The 16,342-nt window shown below is 43.5% G+C and overlaps 1 protein-coding gene across 1 annotated transcript; it reads right to left on the bottom strand.

Annotated features, from left to right (window-relative positions):
- Nucleotides 1–1,869: 1,869 nt before the first annotated feature.
- Nucleotides 1,870–14,461, bottom strand: LOC120928498 (odorant receptor 131-2-like). Its single transcript, XM_040339593.1, has 2 exons — nucleotides 14,164–14,461; nucleotides 1,870–3,341 (listed from the first exon to the last, which is right to left on the bottom strand). Exon 2 carries the CDS (start codon nucleotides 3,330–3,332, stop codon nucleotides 2,403–2,405), a length of 930 nt encoding a protein of 309 aa, XP_040195527.1. The 5' UTR covers nucleotides 3,333–3,341; nucleotides 14,164–14,461; the 3' UTR covers nucleotides 1,870–2,402.
- Nucleotides 14,462–16,342: the final 1,881 nt, after the last annotated feature.

The raw sequence follows: 16,342 nt of genomic DNA on the forward strand, positions 1-16,342 counted from the left end.
AGGGGGACACCAAAGCCAAGAGATGCTGAAAAACGGGGTCAGACTTCCTGAGACAATTCCTGTAGTCATCAGGGTTATTCTCCTGGATCTCCCGCAACAGAGGCATGTGAGAGAATTGGTCCCACTGAAGTAACCAATTATTGGTCCATGAACTCCTCCTCACCCTGTTCATGAACTGGTCTTGGTAAAAGACAAGAAGACCAACACCAAGCGCCTGCACAGCATGAACTCTATGACGAGAATGTACCCGCAACATGACTACGGTCGTCTGATCACAACAAACTAAACAGAACACACTGAAGAACAGCAAGGCCTATGAAGAACAACCTGAAAATCAGAAACAAGCAGACAAGAACGCACTGAAAACCGATACGACCTGACTACACTCCCTGAAAGACAAGATACGAACCCACAAGCACAAACTGAACCGCAGAAAACAAACTGAAAGCACAAAGACTGAAAAGCGCGAATCGTCTCTCACCAAACTTTTACTAACACGTGGTAACACGAGATTAGCAAAAGCAGCCCAAGGGGTGGTGCCATTGGAATCGAACTTCCCCTTTATACTGTCGTCGTACGTGTTGTAAGTCACTGCGTTTTAGAACAACAAAATTTTGCCTTGACAGTGTGTATGCAAGGAAAGCTTGAGAAGAATCCCGTCGAGAAAAACAACGTTTTTTTTCGAGGGGATTCTCGCCCATGTGTACAGGGCTTTACTCTCATTGCATCCGTACGCCCCCGGCATGCCCACCAATCACTGGCTATGCTGGAAAGATGTTTACACTGCTGCATGTCCTGCTATAGGCTACAATTATTTGTTATCCATTTGTTATGCCACCATTCTTGCCCCTGCTCCTGTATGCTTCTAATCAAGATTTTAAGATAAGTGTTCTACGTTTAATTAAATGGTGTCTTTGCAGTTTAACTAACTCCTGAACCTTGTACTCTCTATGCTGGAGCACTCTGTACAACGCACTCCTGAACCTTGTACTCTGTACAATGCACTCCTGAACCTTGCACTCTGTACAACGCACTCCTGAACCTTGTACTCTGCACTCTGTATAACGCACTGCTGAACCTTGCTTCACTCTCCTGTGTCTCCCCCTCTGCATGCTGTGGGGGGGAGGCTATGTGATGCAAAAGGGGTCCAGAGATATTGTGTGGGGGGCTATGTAATTCAAAAGGCATCCAGAGGTGTGGGGGGCTGTGTAATGCAAAAGGGTCCAGAGGTGTAGGGGTGGCTGTGTAATGTAAAGGGATCCAGGGGTATGGGGGGTTGTGTAATGCAAAGGGCTCCAGAGGTTTGGGGGGCCCTCTGTAATGTAAATGGGTCCAGAGGTGCAAAGTTGTGTAATGTAAAGGGGTCTAAAGGTGTGGGGGAGTCCTGTGTAATGTAAATGGGCCCAGAGGTGTGGGGGGCGCTGTGTAATGTAAAGGGTTCAGAGGTGTAGGGGGCTGTGTAATGTAAAGGAGCACCCCCTTCCAGACAGGTGGAATACCTTAACAGGCTGACCCTACTGTTCTAAACCTGCGACTATTTATGTGCTCTTCAGCTCCTTCTGGGCCTACCTCCACAGGGATTGGCTGCAGCACAATAAATATAAATGCCCATTTGCCTTGCTTCACTCCCTATGTTCTAAATCTTTCTAGAAAACTTGCAGCCTGTAAAATTCAGAACTGCCAAATAAAAATCAACAACTGCTACAAATAGAACTAAATATGCCTAATATCTTAGTAACCTAACGAGGAGGGTGCTACACATGGTTTCCCAAGTTTGTAAAAAAAATTGAGGACAGACTCTGCTGTTAAATTTTATTTTATATTTACATAGCAAATCATTTATTATGACCATTTGACTAATGCCAGGGGGATTGGAATTTTTCCATTGCAGGAGAATAATTTTTTCTGACGAATCATGGTTTTGGCAGAGGTGGAAGATAGTTAAGGTTCAAGCATCCCCCACTATTATATCTCTGATGTGTTGGGATCAAGAAAGTCAATCTTGGAGACTAGTAGGTTTTGAACCAGTATGAAATAATATGTGAGCATGTCCAAAAAAAATGGAAAACATCAGCTGGAGATTCAAAACGAATGTCAGTCAGTGGCGTTATTTACATTTCTGTTGGCCCATACATAAGCAGGTTGGATCACCAGACAATTTTATTTCTGTTCTATAGATAAAAAATGTGGCCTCCATACTCCTGACCAATAAGGATGTTTGGTGTAGGTGCTGAATGTTCCAGATCATGCAAGGGGCAACTGAAGTAATTTTGAAATTGGTCCAGGAAATTCAAAGTTGGCCTTCACACAGGACAATGATTAGAAGAGAAAATCTAAAATAGTCTTGGACAATAACAAATGTGTGGGTACTGTTGGAGAATGAAGGTTTACTCATTGCTTTATTAGTTGGTAGAATACATCTTCATCTTCTTAATGCTTTTACTAAACACACTATCTCGAATGCCATAAATAAGAGGGCTGAGAAGTCTTGGCACACACATGAACATCAAAAAATTTATCAGAATCACAAAATAATAAAAATCTCCTTGGTACAATTCTGAAAATGAAGAAGTTAGAGAGAGCAGACATAGAAAAAGCTGAACTCCATGAAGGATCAAGGTTCTACCAGCCTTGGAGGCCGAAGACTTCCCAGATCCAGTTTTTCGAGCTATCAGCATAACCTTGATGTAGGTGAAGAGAATGACCAGAGACACCAGAATTAAACTTCCAATTAAGGTGGAGAATTGTATGGTGTTTTGGGCTGGTAGGACAAGTAATGATTGATGCCTGCACAGTAAATTCCGGGAGAAAAATTTCACCTCGACAGAGGAAATGAGTATTATAAAATCAGCAACATTGGGAAGCCACCCAACAAACCACATTGCTGCAATAGCAAAATATGATCTCCGGGCTGTACATAACATGATGTGTTTGAGAGGGAAGCAAATAGCCACGTATCGTTCCAAGGCCATGATGGCCAAGTTGTACGGAGTAATTCGAAATGTAGCTGCAGCAAAGTTCACCAGAACGTAACAGATGGGTACAGGAATATATAAAAGGAATCCAAAGCCTAAACACAGGAACAGCCCAAGGCTGAGGTACAATGTGTCGTTGATGAGCATATGAGCAAAGAGGATGTATCGTGCATTCTCCCGGACGTGAGGAGTGGTGAAGTAAACCACTAGAAGAACTAGGATGAAATAGATGAAGAAACAGAAGCAGAAGATGATGAAGGCAAAAAAAACTAACTTTGCATTTTGATATAGTTGATAGTATTGGCTGCTTATATAGGTGATGTTATTGAAAGTACTGAATACGGTTAGGTTCATCATGAGCAGCTTCTGAAAAAAGTGAAAAAATTAATAATACTTCAAAACTAGACAGCTAATCTCAATGCAATTCTTTAGGCTGACCCTAACACTTAGTATCCAGTGTGAGGTGACTAGTCAGGTCACTAGAAGGGTCACTGTTCCAGGACATTTGTTTGGGCCTTGGCCGCAGGATTGGGTAAGAGGGCTTTTGCCCATTTGCAGGAAACAAGGACACTGCACACAGAGTTAAATGGACACTGTATACAGACATCATTGATGTTAGTCATCATGCTGACACTTGTAGTGCCACATAGCTAAAGGATAAAGGCATCCATTCACAGAGACAGTGGCCCAGATTCAAGTAGAATTGCGTGATATTTGCGGGGGAGCAGGGCAACGATTTTGCCCTGCGCCCCCGCAAATATTTTGCGCTGCCCTCGATTCACGGAGCAGTAGCTCCGTGAATTGCGAGGGCGCGCCGGCAAATTTGCCCGGCGTAAGCGCACGCAAGTTAAATGATCCCGCCGGGGGCGGGAATCATTTAAATTAGGCGCGCTCCCGCGCCGAGCGTACAGCGCATGCTCCGTCGGGAAACTTTCCCGACGTGCATTGCGCCAAATGATGTCGCAAGGACGTCATTTGCTTCTAAGTGAACGTGAATGGCGTTCAGCGCCATTCACGTTTCACTTACGCAAACGCCGTGAAATTCAAATTTCACAGCGCGGGGAGGCCGGCTATACTTTAGCATTGGCTGCCCCTACTATTAGAAGGGGCAGCCTTGCGCTAAAAGTAGCCGTACGGAAACTCCATACCTGGCTTGCGCGGGGCCCGCGCAAGCTTGTGAATCAGTGGTAGTATGCAATTTGCATACTACATGCTGATACACAATGGGAGCGCCTCCTAGCGGCCCCCGCAAGAATGCAGCCTAAAATCTGCGAGGCATAAGAGCCTTATGCCGCGCAGATTTTAGCCTGCAGTCGGTGTAACAAGGTTCCTGAATCAGGAGCACTCGTTACACCGGAGCAAGTAAGCACTTGCGCTGCGTAACCTAATGTTGCGCGGGCGCAAGTGCTTCTTGAATCTGGGCCACTGTATACAGACACCATTGTTCTTCCACTTTGCTGAAGAAGATACTGCATTCTTTACTTGATAATCCAGGCCAGTTGTGTTGTTTGGCCCTGCTTTTCAGGAGTTTAAGTGCACCAATGAGAGTGGCTAGCTGAAGATACAAAGCCTCATCCTTCTTCAAAAGAACTGAAGTTACTAGTGCCATATAAGCTCGCACACACCTACTCATAGCTCTGTATATGCAGTGGGTGTGCGGGACAGTTTATCTGGGAAGTTAAGACATTAAATAGTGATTTGAATACACTGTTTGGAGTTGGGCCTGTGGTGTCAGTGGACAGAAGAGAGAGGCCTGACATAAAGAGGGTCATTCCTCTGCTCTCCTTCTGCCTGGACTCAAAGAGCCGACCTGAGTAAAGGTAACCAATCTGGTACAGATTGCCATATTGTTCGTTATTGTTATTGAAGTGCTTGCCTCTGCTCTTGCTCCTGAAAGCAGCCTATTCAGTTCTAGTATTGAGCTATATTGCTCTTAATCTCTCGCCTCATGGACTCAACATTGAATTTGATCTGAACTGCTTTCTTAGTGATTTTTTTATACCCTGTTTTTTAAAAAAAAACATCTTTTAAAAAATATCTTAAAAACATTTTATGATTAATTTTACAATTTTAATGAATACTATTATCTTACCATTTTTTACACGTGGATTTGTTTCTCAGTTTGCCCCTATTGCCCTGAATAATTGCACGTCACGTTTCCCAGCGTACACTCTCTCTTAAAGTGGAGGTTCACCCGGAAATGTCAATTTTTAACATTAGATTCATGCTCATTTTGTCAAGGGGAATCGGGTAGTTTTTTTTAAATCAAAGCCGTACTTACCTTTTTAGAGATACCTCTTCTCCGCCGCTTCCGGGTATGGGCTGCGGGACTGGGCGTTCCTATTTGATTGACAGTCTTCCGACAGGCTTCCGTCGCGTCACGATTTTCCGAAAGTAGCCGAACGTTGGTGCGCAGGCGCCGTATAGAGCCGCACCGACGTTTGGCTTCTTTCGGCTACTCGTGACGCGATAGATGCGACCGTCGGAAGCCTGTCGGAAGACTGTCAATCAAATAGGAACGCCCAGTCCCGAAGACCATACTCGGAAGCGGCGGAGAAGATCGCTCTCTAAAACGGTAAGTACTGCTTCGTTTTTAAAAAAAACTAGCTGATTCCCCTTGACAAAACGAGCATGAATCTAATGTTAAATTTTTTTTTAGGGTGAACTCCCGCTTTAAGATTGACATACATACTCAGCCGTCTAATGTTTTTTCCCTTTTATTTATTTACCTATATAGGGCTGCCCAACTTGTTGTCTTTGTATTCCTTTACTACAATGCACAGTCTGGTTATGTCCAAGAGATACCTTTAATTTTATACTCATGTCAGTTCCGGTGCTGCTCCATCACCCTGCACTATGTGGATATATGTACAATTAGTACATATGGTATAGATTGCCTGTTAATAATATGACGTATAACGCCTGAGATCTTAAATATTGCACGCCATATTTCCGGCTTCTAGCTCTATTGTTAGGCCACCGCAATATGGCCGCGATGTTTACATCGCAAACATCCACAGCAAAATGGCTGCTACAGTATATCTCTATCACGACTTCTAGAAAATGGCCACTCATTACATCCAATTATACACACTATTTAAGGACACTTCTAGTTCTTGTTTGTTATCCCTGATGAAGTCACGTGACCCCATGTTGGCATACGAGCTTGGCTCTCGTGGAGTTCTATGCATACAGTTTAATTTTAATGTGAGTACATTGATTGTTTTTAAACCAATAATTTTTTATTTAAAATACTACACTATTGGAGTCCTTCCCCCCCCTTATCTCTTCACACCTGGGAGTAAAACTCTAGCTGGATCTGTTAACCGAATCTCCAATACTGATGATTGCCAGTGTTATATGCGGTTGCCTCATAACCGCAAGGCAAGAGGCCATTGCTACCTGAGTGTAAACAGCACAAAGAAGGATTTAACTGCACAATTTTGCACATTTGCACAGATGAAATTGCAATTTTTTTGCACATTGCTACTTTGCACAAAAGTTTGAAATAGACTAATATCTATAACCATGCACATTGCGGTTGCATATTTCAGTGCACATCTTGTATTCTTTTGCACTTTTTGACTTTTTTTGCACATTGCAGTCATGGCATGGATAATAATATGAGGTTGATTTGCACTTTATATGTTACACGCTATATACAGACAGGATACTGTGAATGCACCTATTACTTTACGCTTATGTTCATCAGTATTTATTTCATGCATATATCCCCTCAGTGATTGTCGTTAGCAACTTTTTTTGGATTGTCATTAACATTTCCTGGATTTTTGGAACATCAGTTAGGAAGACGCAAATATTATATATATATTTTATTTTGCACTAGCTCTGAACAACGCAGCACCAACCACTTTTATACATAATCTCAGTTAGTGCTCTCCAATTGCATTACTTGAATATACACTGCTCAACAAAAATTAAAGGAGCACTTTGAAAACATATCAGATCTCAACGGGCAAAAATCTCATGCTGGATATCAATACTGATATGGATGGGGTAATGTGTTAGGAATGAAAGGATGGCACATCATTTGATGGAAATTAAAATTATCCACCTACATAGGGCTGAATTCAATTCAAAATCAAGGTGAAAAAATGATGCAGCAAGCTAGTCCATTTTCCTGGAATTTCATTGCAACAACTCAAAATGGTCCTCAGGTGCTTGTATGCATGCCTGACAACATCAGGGCATGCTCCTAATGAGACGACTGATGGTGTTCTGGGATATTTCCTCCCAGATCTGGACCAGAGCATCACTGAACTCCTGAACAGACTGAGGTGCAACCTGGCGGCACCGGATGGACCAAAACCTAATGTCCCAGAGGTGTTTTTTTTTGGATTTAGGTCAGGTCAGTGTGGGGGCCGATCAATGGTATCAATTTCTTCATCCTCCAGGAACTGGCTACATGCTATCACCACATGAGGCCGGGCATTGTCGGTCACCAGGAGGAACCCACTGCAGGAACCCACTGCACCAGCGTAGGGTCTTACAATGGGTCCAAGGATTTCATCCCGATACCTAATGGCAGTCATTGTGTAGCCTGTAGAGGTCTGTGCGTCCCTCCATAGATATGCCTCCCCAGACCATTACTGACCCACCACCAAACTGGTCATGCTGAATGATGTTACAGGCAGCATAAAGTTCTCTGCAGCTTCTCCAGACCCTTTCATGTCTGTCACATATGCTCAGGGTGAACCTGCTCTCATCTGTGAAAAGCATGGGGCACCAGTGGTGGACCTGCCAATTCTGGTGTTCAATGGAAAATGCCAATCGAGCTCCACAGTGTCCGGAAGTGAGCACAGAGCACACTAGAGGACGTCAGGCCCTCAGGCCACCCCCATAAAGTCTGTCTCTGATTGTTTGGTCAGAGACATTCACACCAGTGGCCTGCTGGAGGTCATTTGGTAGATGGTTAAGGACATTCTACGTCTCTGTCCAGCTCTTCTAGAGTAACTGCCTGTCTCCTGGAATCTCCTCCATGCTCTTGAGACTGTGCTGGGAGACACGGCAAACCTTCTGGCAATGACACGTATTAATGTGCCATCCTGGAGGAGTTTGACTGCCTGTGCAACCTTCATAGGGTCCAAGTATCGCCTCGTGCTACCAGTAGTGACACTGACCCTAGCCAAATGTAAAACTAGTGAAAAACAGTCAGAAAAGATGAGTAGAAAAAAAAAATGTCAGACACCTCCACCTGAAGAACCATTCCTGTTTTGGTGGTCGTCTCATTATTGCCCATCTAGTGCACCTGTTGTTAATTTCAATTAACAGCAAAGCAGCTGAAACTGATTAATAACCCCTTCCGTATACACCCCTCCCCCTCTGCTACTTAACTGACCAGATCAATATCCCAGGAGTTCTGATTCAAAAGTGTTCCTTTAAATTTTTTTGAGCAATGTATATATTGTTCCTCTTTACCACAGAAATATTGAAGTAAAGACAATTTCTGTGTATAATCATAACGTGTGTGTTTCTCATTGACACTATTGCCAGGTGTGCCAGAGAGGGCTGAGACTGTTATTGGGGTTGATAGACAGGGTAACGGACTGAACAAATTTAAGCGGCTCCTGCGGGGGTAGTGCTACATAAGTACCGAAGTTTGGTGCCATTCCACGAGTGTGCGCAATTTTAAAGTGTGAAATGTTTGGTATCTATTTACTCGGCGTACCATCATCTTTCACATTATTCCAAAAAAAATGTGTTTTGCTTTCCTAATTCATGGAAAAAATCATGTTTGGAAAAATTGCTCTGCAAATACCGCCTGACATAAACAATTGCAACAACCGTCATTTTATACCCTAGGGTCTCTGCTAAAAAAAAAAATATATATATATATATATATATATATATATATATATATATATATAATGTTTTGTAGGTTCTACGTAATTTTCAAGCAAAAAACCCACAAACTTTTACATACAGAACTGTGAAAAAATATTTGCCCCCTTTCTGTTTTTTTTTTTTTTTTTTTGCATATTTGTCACACTCAAATGACTCAAATCATCAAACAAATGTGAAAAAGTAATTGCCCCCTAATAACTGGTTGTGCCATGCTTGGCGGCAACAACTGCAATCAAGCGTTTGCGATAACTGGCAATGAGTCTTTCACATTGCTGTGGAGCAATTTCGGCCCACTCTTCTTTGCAGAATTGTTTTAATTCAGCCACATTGGAGGGTTTTCCAGCATGAACGGCCTGTGTAAGGTTATGATAAAGCATCTCAATTGGATTTAAGTCCGAGCTTTGACTAGGCCACTCCAAAACCTAAATTTTGCTTTGTTTGAACAATTTGGAGGTGGACTTGCTGTTGTGTTTCGGATCATTGTCCTGCTGCATAACCCAAGTGCACTTGACCTTGAGGTCAGGAACTGATGGCCGGACATTCTCCTTTAGGATTTTCTGATAGAACTCAGAATTCATGATTCCATCAATTATGGGAAGTCTTCCAGGTCCTGAAGCTGCAAAGCAGCCCCAGACCATCACACTACCACCACCATGTGTGACTGTTGGGATGATGTTCTCGTTATGAAATGCCGTATTATTTTTATGCTAGATGTAACGGGACGCACACCTTCCAAAAATCAGTCCACAGAATAGTTGCCTAAAAGTGTTGGGAATAATCAAGATGTTTTTGGTAAATGTGAGATGAGCCTTTGTGTTCTAGTTGGTCAGCAGTGGCTTTGGCCTTGGAACTCTTCCATGGACGCCATTTTTGCCCATTCTCTTTCTTATTGTTGAATCATGAACACTGATCTTACCTGAGGCAAGTGAGGCCTGCAGTTCTTTAGATGTTGTTTTGGGTTCTTTTATGAGCTCCTGGATGAGACGTCGTCATGCTTTTGGAGTAAATTTTGTAGGCCGGCCGCTCCAGGGAAGGTTCACCACTATTCCAAGTTATTTCCATTTGTGGATAATGGCTCTCCCCGTAGTTTGCTGGAGTTTCAAAGCCATAGAAATGACATTGAAACCCTTCCTAGACCGATACATGTACATTACTTTAGGCAATATTCATATAGATTTCAGGCGGCGTAACGTATGTCCTTTACGTTACTCCGCCGCAAGTTTAACTGGCAAGTGCCTGATTCCCAAACCACTTACCTGTAAACTTGCGGCGGCGTAGCGTAAAGTCCACCCGCGCAAGCACTCCTAATTCAAATGATCCTGGTAGGGGGCGTGGATCATTTAAATTAGGCGCGCTCCCGCGCCTATCGTAATGCGCATGCTCCGTCAGGTAAATTACCCGACGTGCATTGCGCTAAATGACGTCTCACGGACGTCATTTGTTTTGACGGTAACGTAAATGGCGTCCAGCACCATTCACGGACGACTTACGCAAACGACGTTAAATTTTCAAATTTCGGCGCGGGAACGACGGCCATACTTAACATTGAGTACGCCACCTAGGGGGCATGTTTATCTTTACGCCGCGTATCGCTTACGGAAACGACGTAAAATCACTACGACGGGCAAGCGTGCGTTAGAGAATCGGCGTGACTAGTCATTTGCATATTCTACGCTGACCGCAAAGGAAACGCCACCTAGCGGTCAGCGTAGATATTGCAGCCTAAGATACAACGGCGCTGGCCGTCGTATCTTAGGCATGTTTAAGTGTATCTCAGTTTGAGAATACACTTAAACATAGGACGGCCTTAGAATCGGACTTACGTCAGCGTATCTGCTGATACGCCGGTGTAATTCTTTGAGAATATGGCCCATAGTTTCAAATCTCTTCTTCATTTTTTTTAGATTGTGGCATGATGTGTGGCTTTTTGTAACCTGTTAGCGTGCTTCACTTTATCAGACAGCTTCTATTTATGTGATTTCCTGATTCAACAGATCTGGCAGTAATCAGGCCTGGGTCTGGCTAGTGAAATTTAACTCAGCTTTCCAAAAAATTGTGGTTAATCACAGTTCATTAATTATTCAGCATGGGAAGGGGCAATTCCTTTTTTCACATAGGGCCAGGAAGGTTTGAACAGCTTTTTTCCCTTAATAAATGAAAAAATAATTTAAAAAACTGCATCTTAGATTTACATTTAGGTGTGAGAAATATGCAAAGAAATAAAAAATCAGGAAGGGACAAATACCTTTTTTTTTGTATTGCAGTCTAAAGGCCAGAATGTCTACTAAAAGAATGTGTATTGTATAGCAGCTGAGAGGAGCCGGGATGTCTACCTTGGAAGGTCATATCTCGGAGTCACCTTGTCTGGGTAAATGATTAGTTACTTAGCTCATGTAAATTATGCCAGAGATGGTGCCAGAATGTCTACCAAAAAAGATGTGTATTGGGCTCTTTGTGTGATGATGTGAGTGGAGTTGAGTCATTGTTCATTTTGGTTACTAACTGTATATACGAGCCTGATTTTCTCAATAAAGGGTCTATTAGTTTTGAACCTCAAACAGAGTTGTGTCTTGTTACTGGGGGAATTTGTATGGGTCGTGTTCGCCGGATTGTGGAGTGTCGATAGCTGTCTTGGGTTCGGAATGGAATATCTCAAACGGCGTTAACCCCTGTCCGATTTGGGGTTCCGTTACAGTATTCATTGGTGATTTTTCTATCTGCCTGGACCTCAGATTTAACCAGAGCTCCCAACTGACCCTGATTTTGAAGGACTGTCACTGATTTGGAGCAATATCTCTCTGTCCCTCATTCCACCTCATTTGCCCCTCATTTTGGTCTGATCTGTATAGCTCTACATAAAATGCACTATTTATCTTTCAGTGTTTCCCAGTGCTAAACCTTTCATCCAAATTCTAAATTGTTGCATTTGTAAATTTAAAAAGCCAATATAAAGAAATAGTAGTGGTGTTAAAAAAAAAAAAAAAAAACACTTGTGAGTTGAATTAATTTATTTTTTGTATAATTCTCCTTTAGGGGGCGTGACAGTGGTGTGTCCTATGCAGTGCTTGGAGAGAGTCATCTAGAGCCCAGGGTAAACATGCCAAACTGCGCCCCCCACCTCCAAGATGTATGAGCATTATGTGTCAGCAAAAATCTCACTTCCCAGCACAAATCTTTGCCCCCCCATCCCCAAATACCCCCCCCCCCCCCAAAAAAAATATTCCCTCCTAGCACAATTCTCCTACCTCCTCTACCATATCACCTCTTCTAGCACAACCCCCCCTCCCCCAATCCCCCCTCCTAACACAAGTCCTCTTCCCCATCCCCGCTCCCTTCACAAATCCCACTAAATCACCAGGACTAACACCCTCCACCCCAAATTTCCCCTTCTAGAACAAATATTACCCCCTGGCACCTCCCAACACAAATCCCCTCACCCTTAATCTCATCGTCCCCCCTCCTCACTTGATACCACAGTGTCCAAGGCAGCTTCTCCTCCTGCCCACTCCTTGTCCCAGCCCTGGTCCTATGCCTACATACTTTTACTAATAGGTGTCCCTCGTCCCCATCTCAAAAAGTTGGGAGGTATGGACTGAACTATTGGTTAATCCTGATATACTATCCTGATATAATATGAAGGCAACTCAAGTGCAGATATAGAAAAATAAATGAGCAAGACTTTTCCTGTACAGGAAAGGGAACCCTGCACACCGGCACTGACAGTGTAAGCTGAATCAGACCCAAAATTTGCTTCAACGCCCAACTGAATTTTCAGTTTAATCCAGCTAAATGCATTCCAGGTCCATCAAAACAAGCGGTGTCCAAAGTCTTAGAAAACCCGCCCCCTGCCTGCATATGGCGGAGAAGGATTCTTGCTATCGGTGTGGAAGCAGTGGTCTCTCTAAAGAGGTCCGACATGGACAAGGATCCTTCTCTGCAACCTGCTGGTCAGGGACAGTCTTTTCTACTCCAACTGTGGCTGTCTCCTAAGAAAACAGGGGGCCAGATTCAGATACAATGGTGTATCTTTAGTTGGGCGTAGCGTATCCTATTTACGCTACGCCGCCGCAACTTAGACAGGCAAGTGCAGTATTCACAAAGCACTTGCTCCGTAAGTTGCGGCGGCATAGCGTAAATGGGCCGGCGTAAGCCCGCGTAATTCAAAGTAGGCTGGTAGGGGGCGTGTTGTATGGAAATGAATCGTGACCCCACGTAAATAAAGCGCCTAAAGAACGGCGCATGCTCAGTATCACGTCGAATTTTCTCCGTAAATTATGTCGGCTCAATGCTTAGTCGACGTGAACGTAACCTACGCCCATCCCCATTCACGTACGACTTACGCAAATGACGTAAAATACGACGCTGTTCCGACGTTTCCGACGTCCATACCTTAACATGACTTACCCCTGCTTTATGAGGGGTAAAGTTACGCCGGTCGTACGGCTTACGTAAACAGCGTATTTTAATACACCGGGGGCAAGTACGTTCGTGAATCGGCGTATCTAGCTCATTTGCATATTTGACGCGGAAATATACGGAAGCGCCCCTAGCGGCCAGCTTAAATATGCACCCCAAGATACGACACCGCTCGTATCTTGGCAACAGTGAGGCGTATCTGATTCTTTGAATCAGGAGCAGAGATACGACGCCTCACATTCGGACTTACGACGGCGTCGTAAATCTTTTGTGAATCCGGGCCAAACTCTAATACTAGAGCACCTTTTGTTTTAATGCACCCGGAATTTATTTAGGTGTTTTAAACTAACATTATAACTGTGCTTAATACAATTTATTTAGTAAATACACTATATTACCAAAAGTATTGGGACACCTGCCTTTACACGCACATGAACTTTAATGGCATTCCAGTCTTAGTCCGTAGGGTTCAATATTGAGTTGGCCCACCCTTTGCAGCTATAACAGCTTCACCTCTTCTGGGAAGGCCGTCCATAAGGTTTAGGAGTGTGTCTATGGGAATGTTTGACCATTATTCCAGAAGGGGTGGAGGAACTTGAATTAGAACGCAGACTGCGAGCCAGGCCTTCTGGTCCAACATCAGTGTCTGACCTCACAAATGCTCTTCTGGAAGAATGGTCAAACATTCCCATAGACACACTCCTAAACCTTGTGGACAGCCTTCCCAGAAGAATGTAAGCTGTTATAGCTGCAAAGGGTGGGACAACTCAATATTGAACCCTACGGACTAAGACTGGGATGCCATTAAAGTTCATGTGCGTGTAAAGGTAGGCGTCCCAATACTTTTGGTAATATAGTGTATGTTCTGATTTTATTATTAATGCAGTTTCATTGTATTTGTACTTACAGGAATGTTGTTGTGAGATCCGTAGTCCAGCAAATGGGTTGATGGGATTTTAAGTTCTCTTTCTGGAAGTTGGGTGGTATGTTGGGTGGTAGTTCTGGTGCAGCCCTTGTCTTCTTCTTCATTCTTAACATTGTGTTTAGGGCAAAGTTGTAGATCCCTTTTTTATAGCCTCTAATGGCCTCAATAGGCCTCAGAAATGTCACAGCGCATAATCATACATGACAATCTAATTAGGCAGTTCTTTCGATAATCAAGCCGGATTCCAAGGGGCCACCAGTTAGTAGTAATAGCTTCCCACAGATGACGCTCGACAAATTAACTAATTATTCCCATTGGGAACAAATGACAACCAAAGTATAACTAAAAACTGGGTCATAATTATGTACAAAGGGCACCATAAAAATTAAATGTCATCTTCTATTGTGTGGCTTTTCTATTAGTGATTTATTTTCCATGGGATAACATTCATCCTTATAAAATAAAAAATATAAATATACAGTATTTTTGTAAATATTCTCTTCTATCTTTTCATGTGACAACACTGAAGAAATGACACTTTGCTACAATGTTGTGTAGTGAGTGTACAGCTTGTATAACAGTGTAAATTTGCCGTCCCCTCAAAATAACCCAACACACAGCCATTAATGTCTAAACCGCTGGCAACAAAAGTGAGTACACCCCTAAGTGAAAATGTCCAAATTGGACCCAAAGTGTCAATATTTTGTGTGGCCACCATTATTTTCCAGCACTGCCTTAACCCTCTTGGGCATGGAGTTCACCAGAGCTTCACAGGTTGCCACTGGAGTCCTCTTCCACTCCTCCATGATGATATTACAGAGCTGGTGGATGTTGGAGACCTTGTGCTCCTCCACCTTCCGTTTGAGGATGCCCCACAGATGCTCAATAGGGTTTAGATCTGGAGACATGCTTGGCCAGTCCATCACCTTTACCCTCAGCTTCTTTAGAAATGCAGTGGTGGTCTTGGAGGTGTGTTTGGGGTCATTATCATGTTGGAATACTGCCCTGCGGCCCAGTTTCCGAAGGGAGGGGACCATGCTCTGCTTCAGTATGTCACAATACATGTTGGCATTCATGGTTCCCTCAATGATCTGTAGCTCCCCAGTGCCGGCAGCACTCATGCAGCCCCAGACCATGGCACTCCTACCACAATGCTTGACTGGAGGCAAGACGCACTTGTCTTTGTCCTCCTCACCTGGTTGCCGCCACACACGCCTGACACCATCTGACACCAAATAAGTTTATCTTGGTCTCATCAGACCGCAGGACAGGTTCCAGTAATCCATATCCTTAGTCTGCTTGTCTTCAGCAAACTTTTTGCGGGCTTTCTTGTGCATCGTCTTTAGAAGAGGCTTCCTTCTGGGATGACAGCCATGCAGACCAATTTGATGCAGTGTGCAGCATATAGTCTGAGCACTGACAGGCTGACCCCCCACCCCTTCAACCTTTGCAGCAATGCTGGCAGCACTCATTTGTCTATTTCCCAAAGACAACCTCTGTATATGACGCTGAGCACGTGCACACAACTTCTTTGGTGGACCATGGCGAGGCCTGTTTTGAGTGGAATTTGTCCTCTCAAACCCCTGTATGGCCTTGTCCACCGTACTGCAGCTCAATGTCAGGGCCTTGACAGTCTTCCTATAGCCTAGGCAAATTGTATGTAGAGCAACAATTATTTTTTTCAGATCCTCAGAGAGTTCTTTGCCATGAGGTGCCATTTTGAACTTCCAGTGACCAGTATGAGAGAGTGAGAGCGATAACACCAAATTTAACACACCTGCTCCCCATTCACACCTGAGACCTTTTAACACTAACGAGTCACATGACACCGGGGAGGGAAAATGGCACTTAGGGGGTGTACTCACTTTTGTTGCCAGCGGTTTAGACATTAATGGCTGTGTATTGAGTTATTTTGAGGGAACAGTAAATGTACACTGTGATACAAGCTGTACACTCACTACACAACATTGTAGCAAAGTGTCATTTCTTCAGTGTTGTCACATGACAAGAATAAAATATTTACAAAAATGTGAGGGGTGTACTTACTTTTGCGAGATACAGTATATGAAAAAATTTAATTTGCTCAGAGTGAAGCTGGCCACACACTAGTAGATTTTCTAATGGTTAGTCGGAGTTGCTTGATTTTAAAACAGTGATGAGA

This window comes from Rana temporaria, chromosome 2 (assembly GCF_905171775.1).
Source record: "Rana temporaria chromosome 2, aRanTem1.1, whole genome shotgun sequence".
NCBI classification, from domain to species: Eukaryota; Metazoa; Chordata; class Amphibia; order Anura; family Ranidae; genus Rana; species Rana temporaria.

Coding starts and splice junctions, on each gene's coding strand:
- LOC120928498 (XM_040339593.1), bottom strand. CDS start 3,332: ATGATGAACCTAACCGTATTCAGTACTTTCAATAACATCACCTATATA.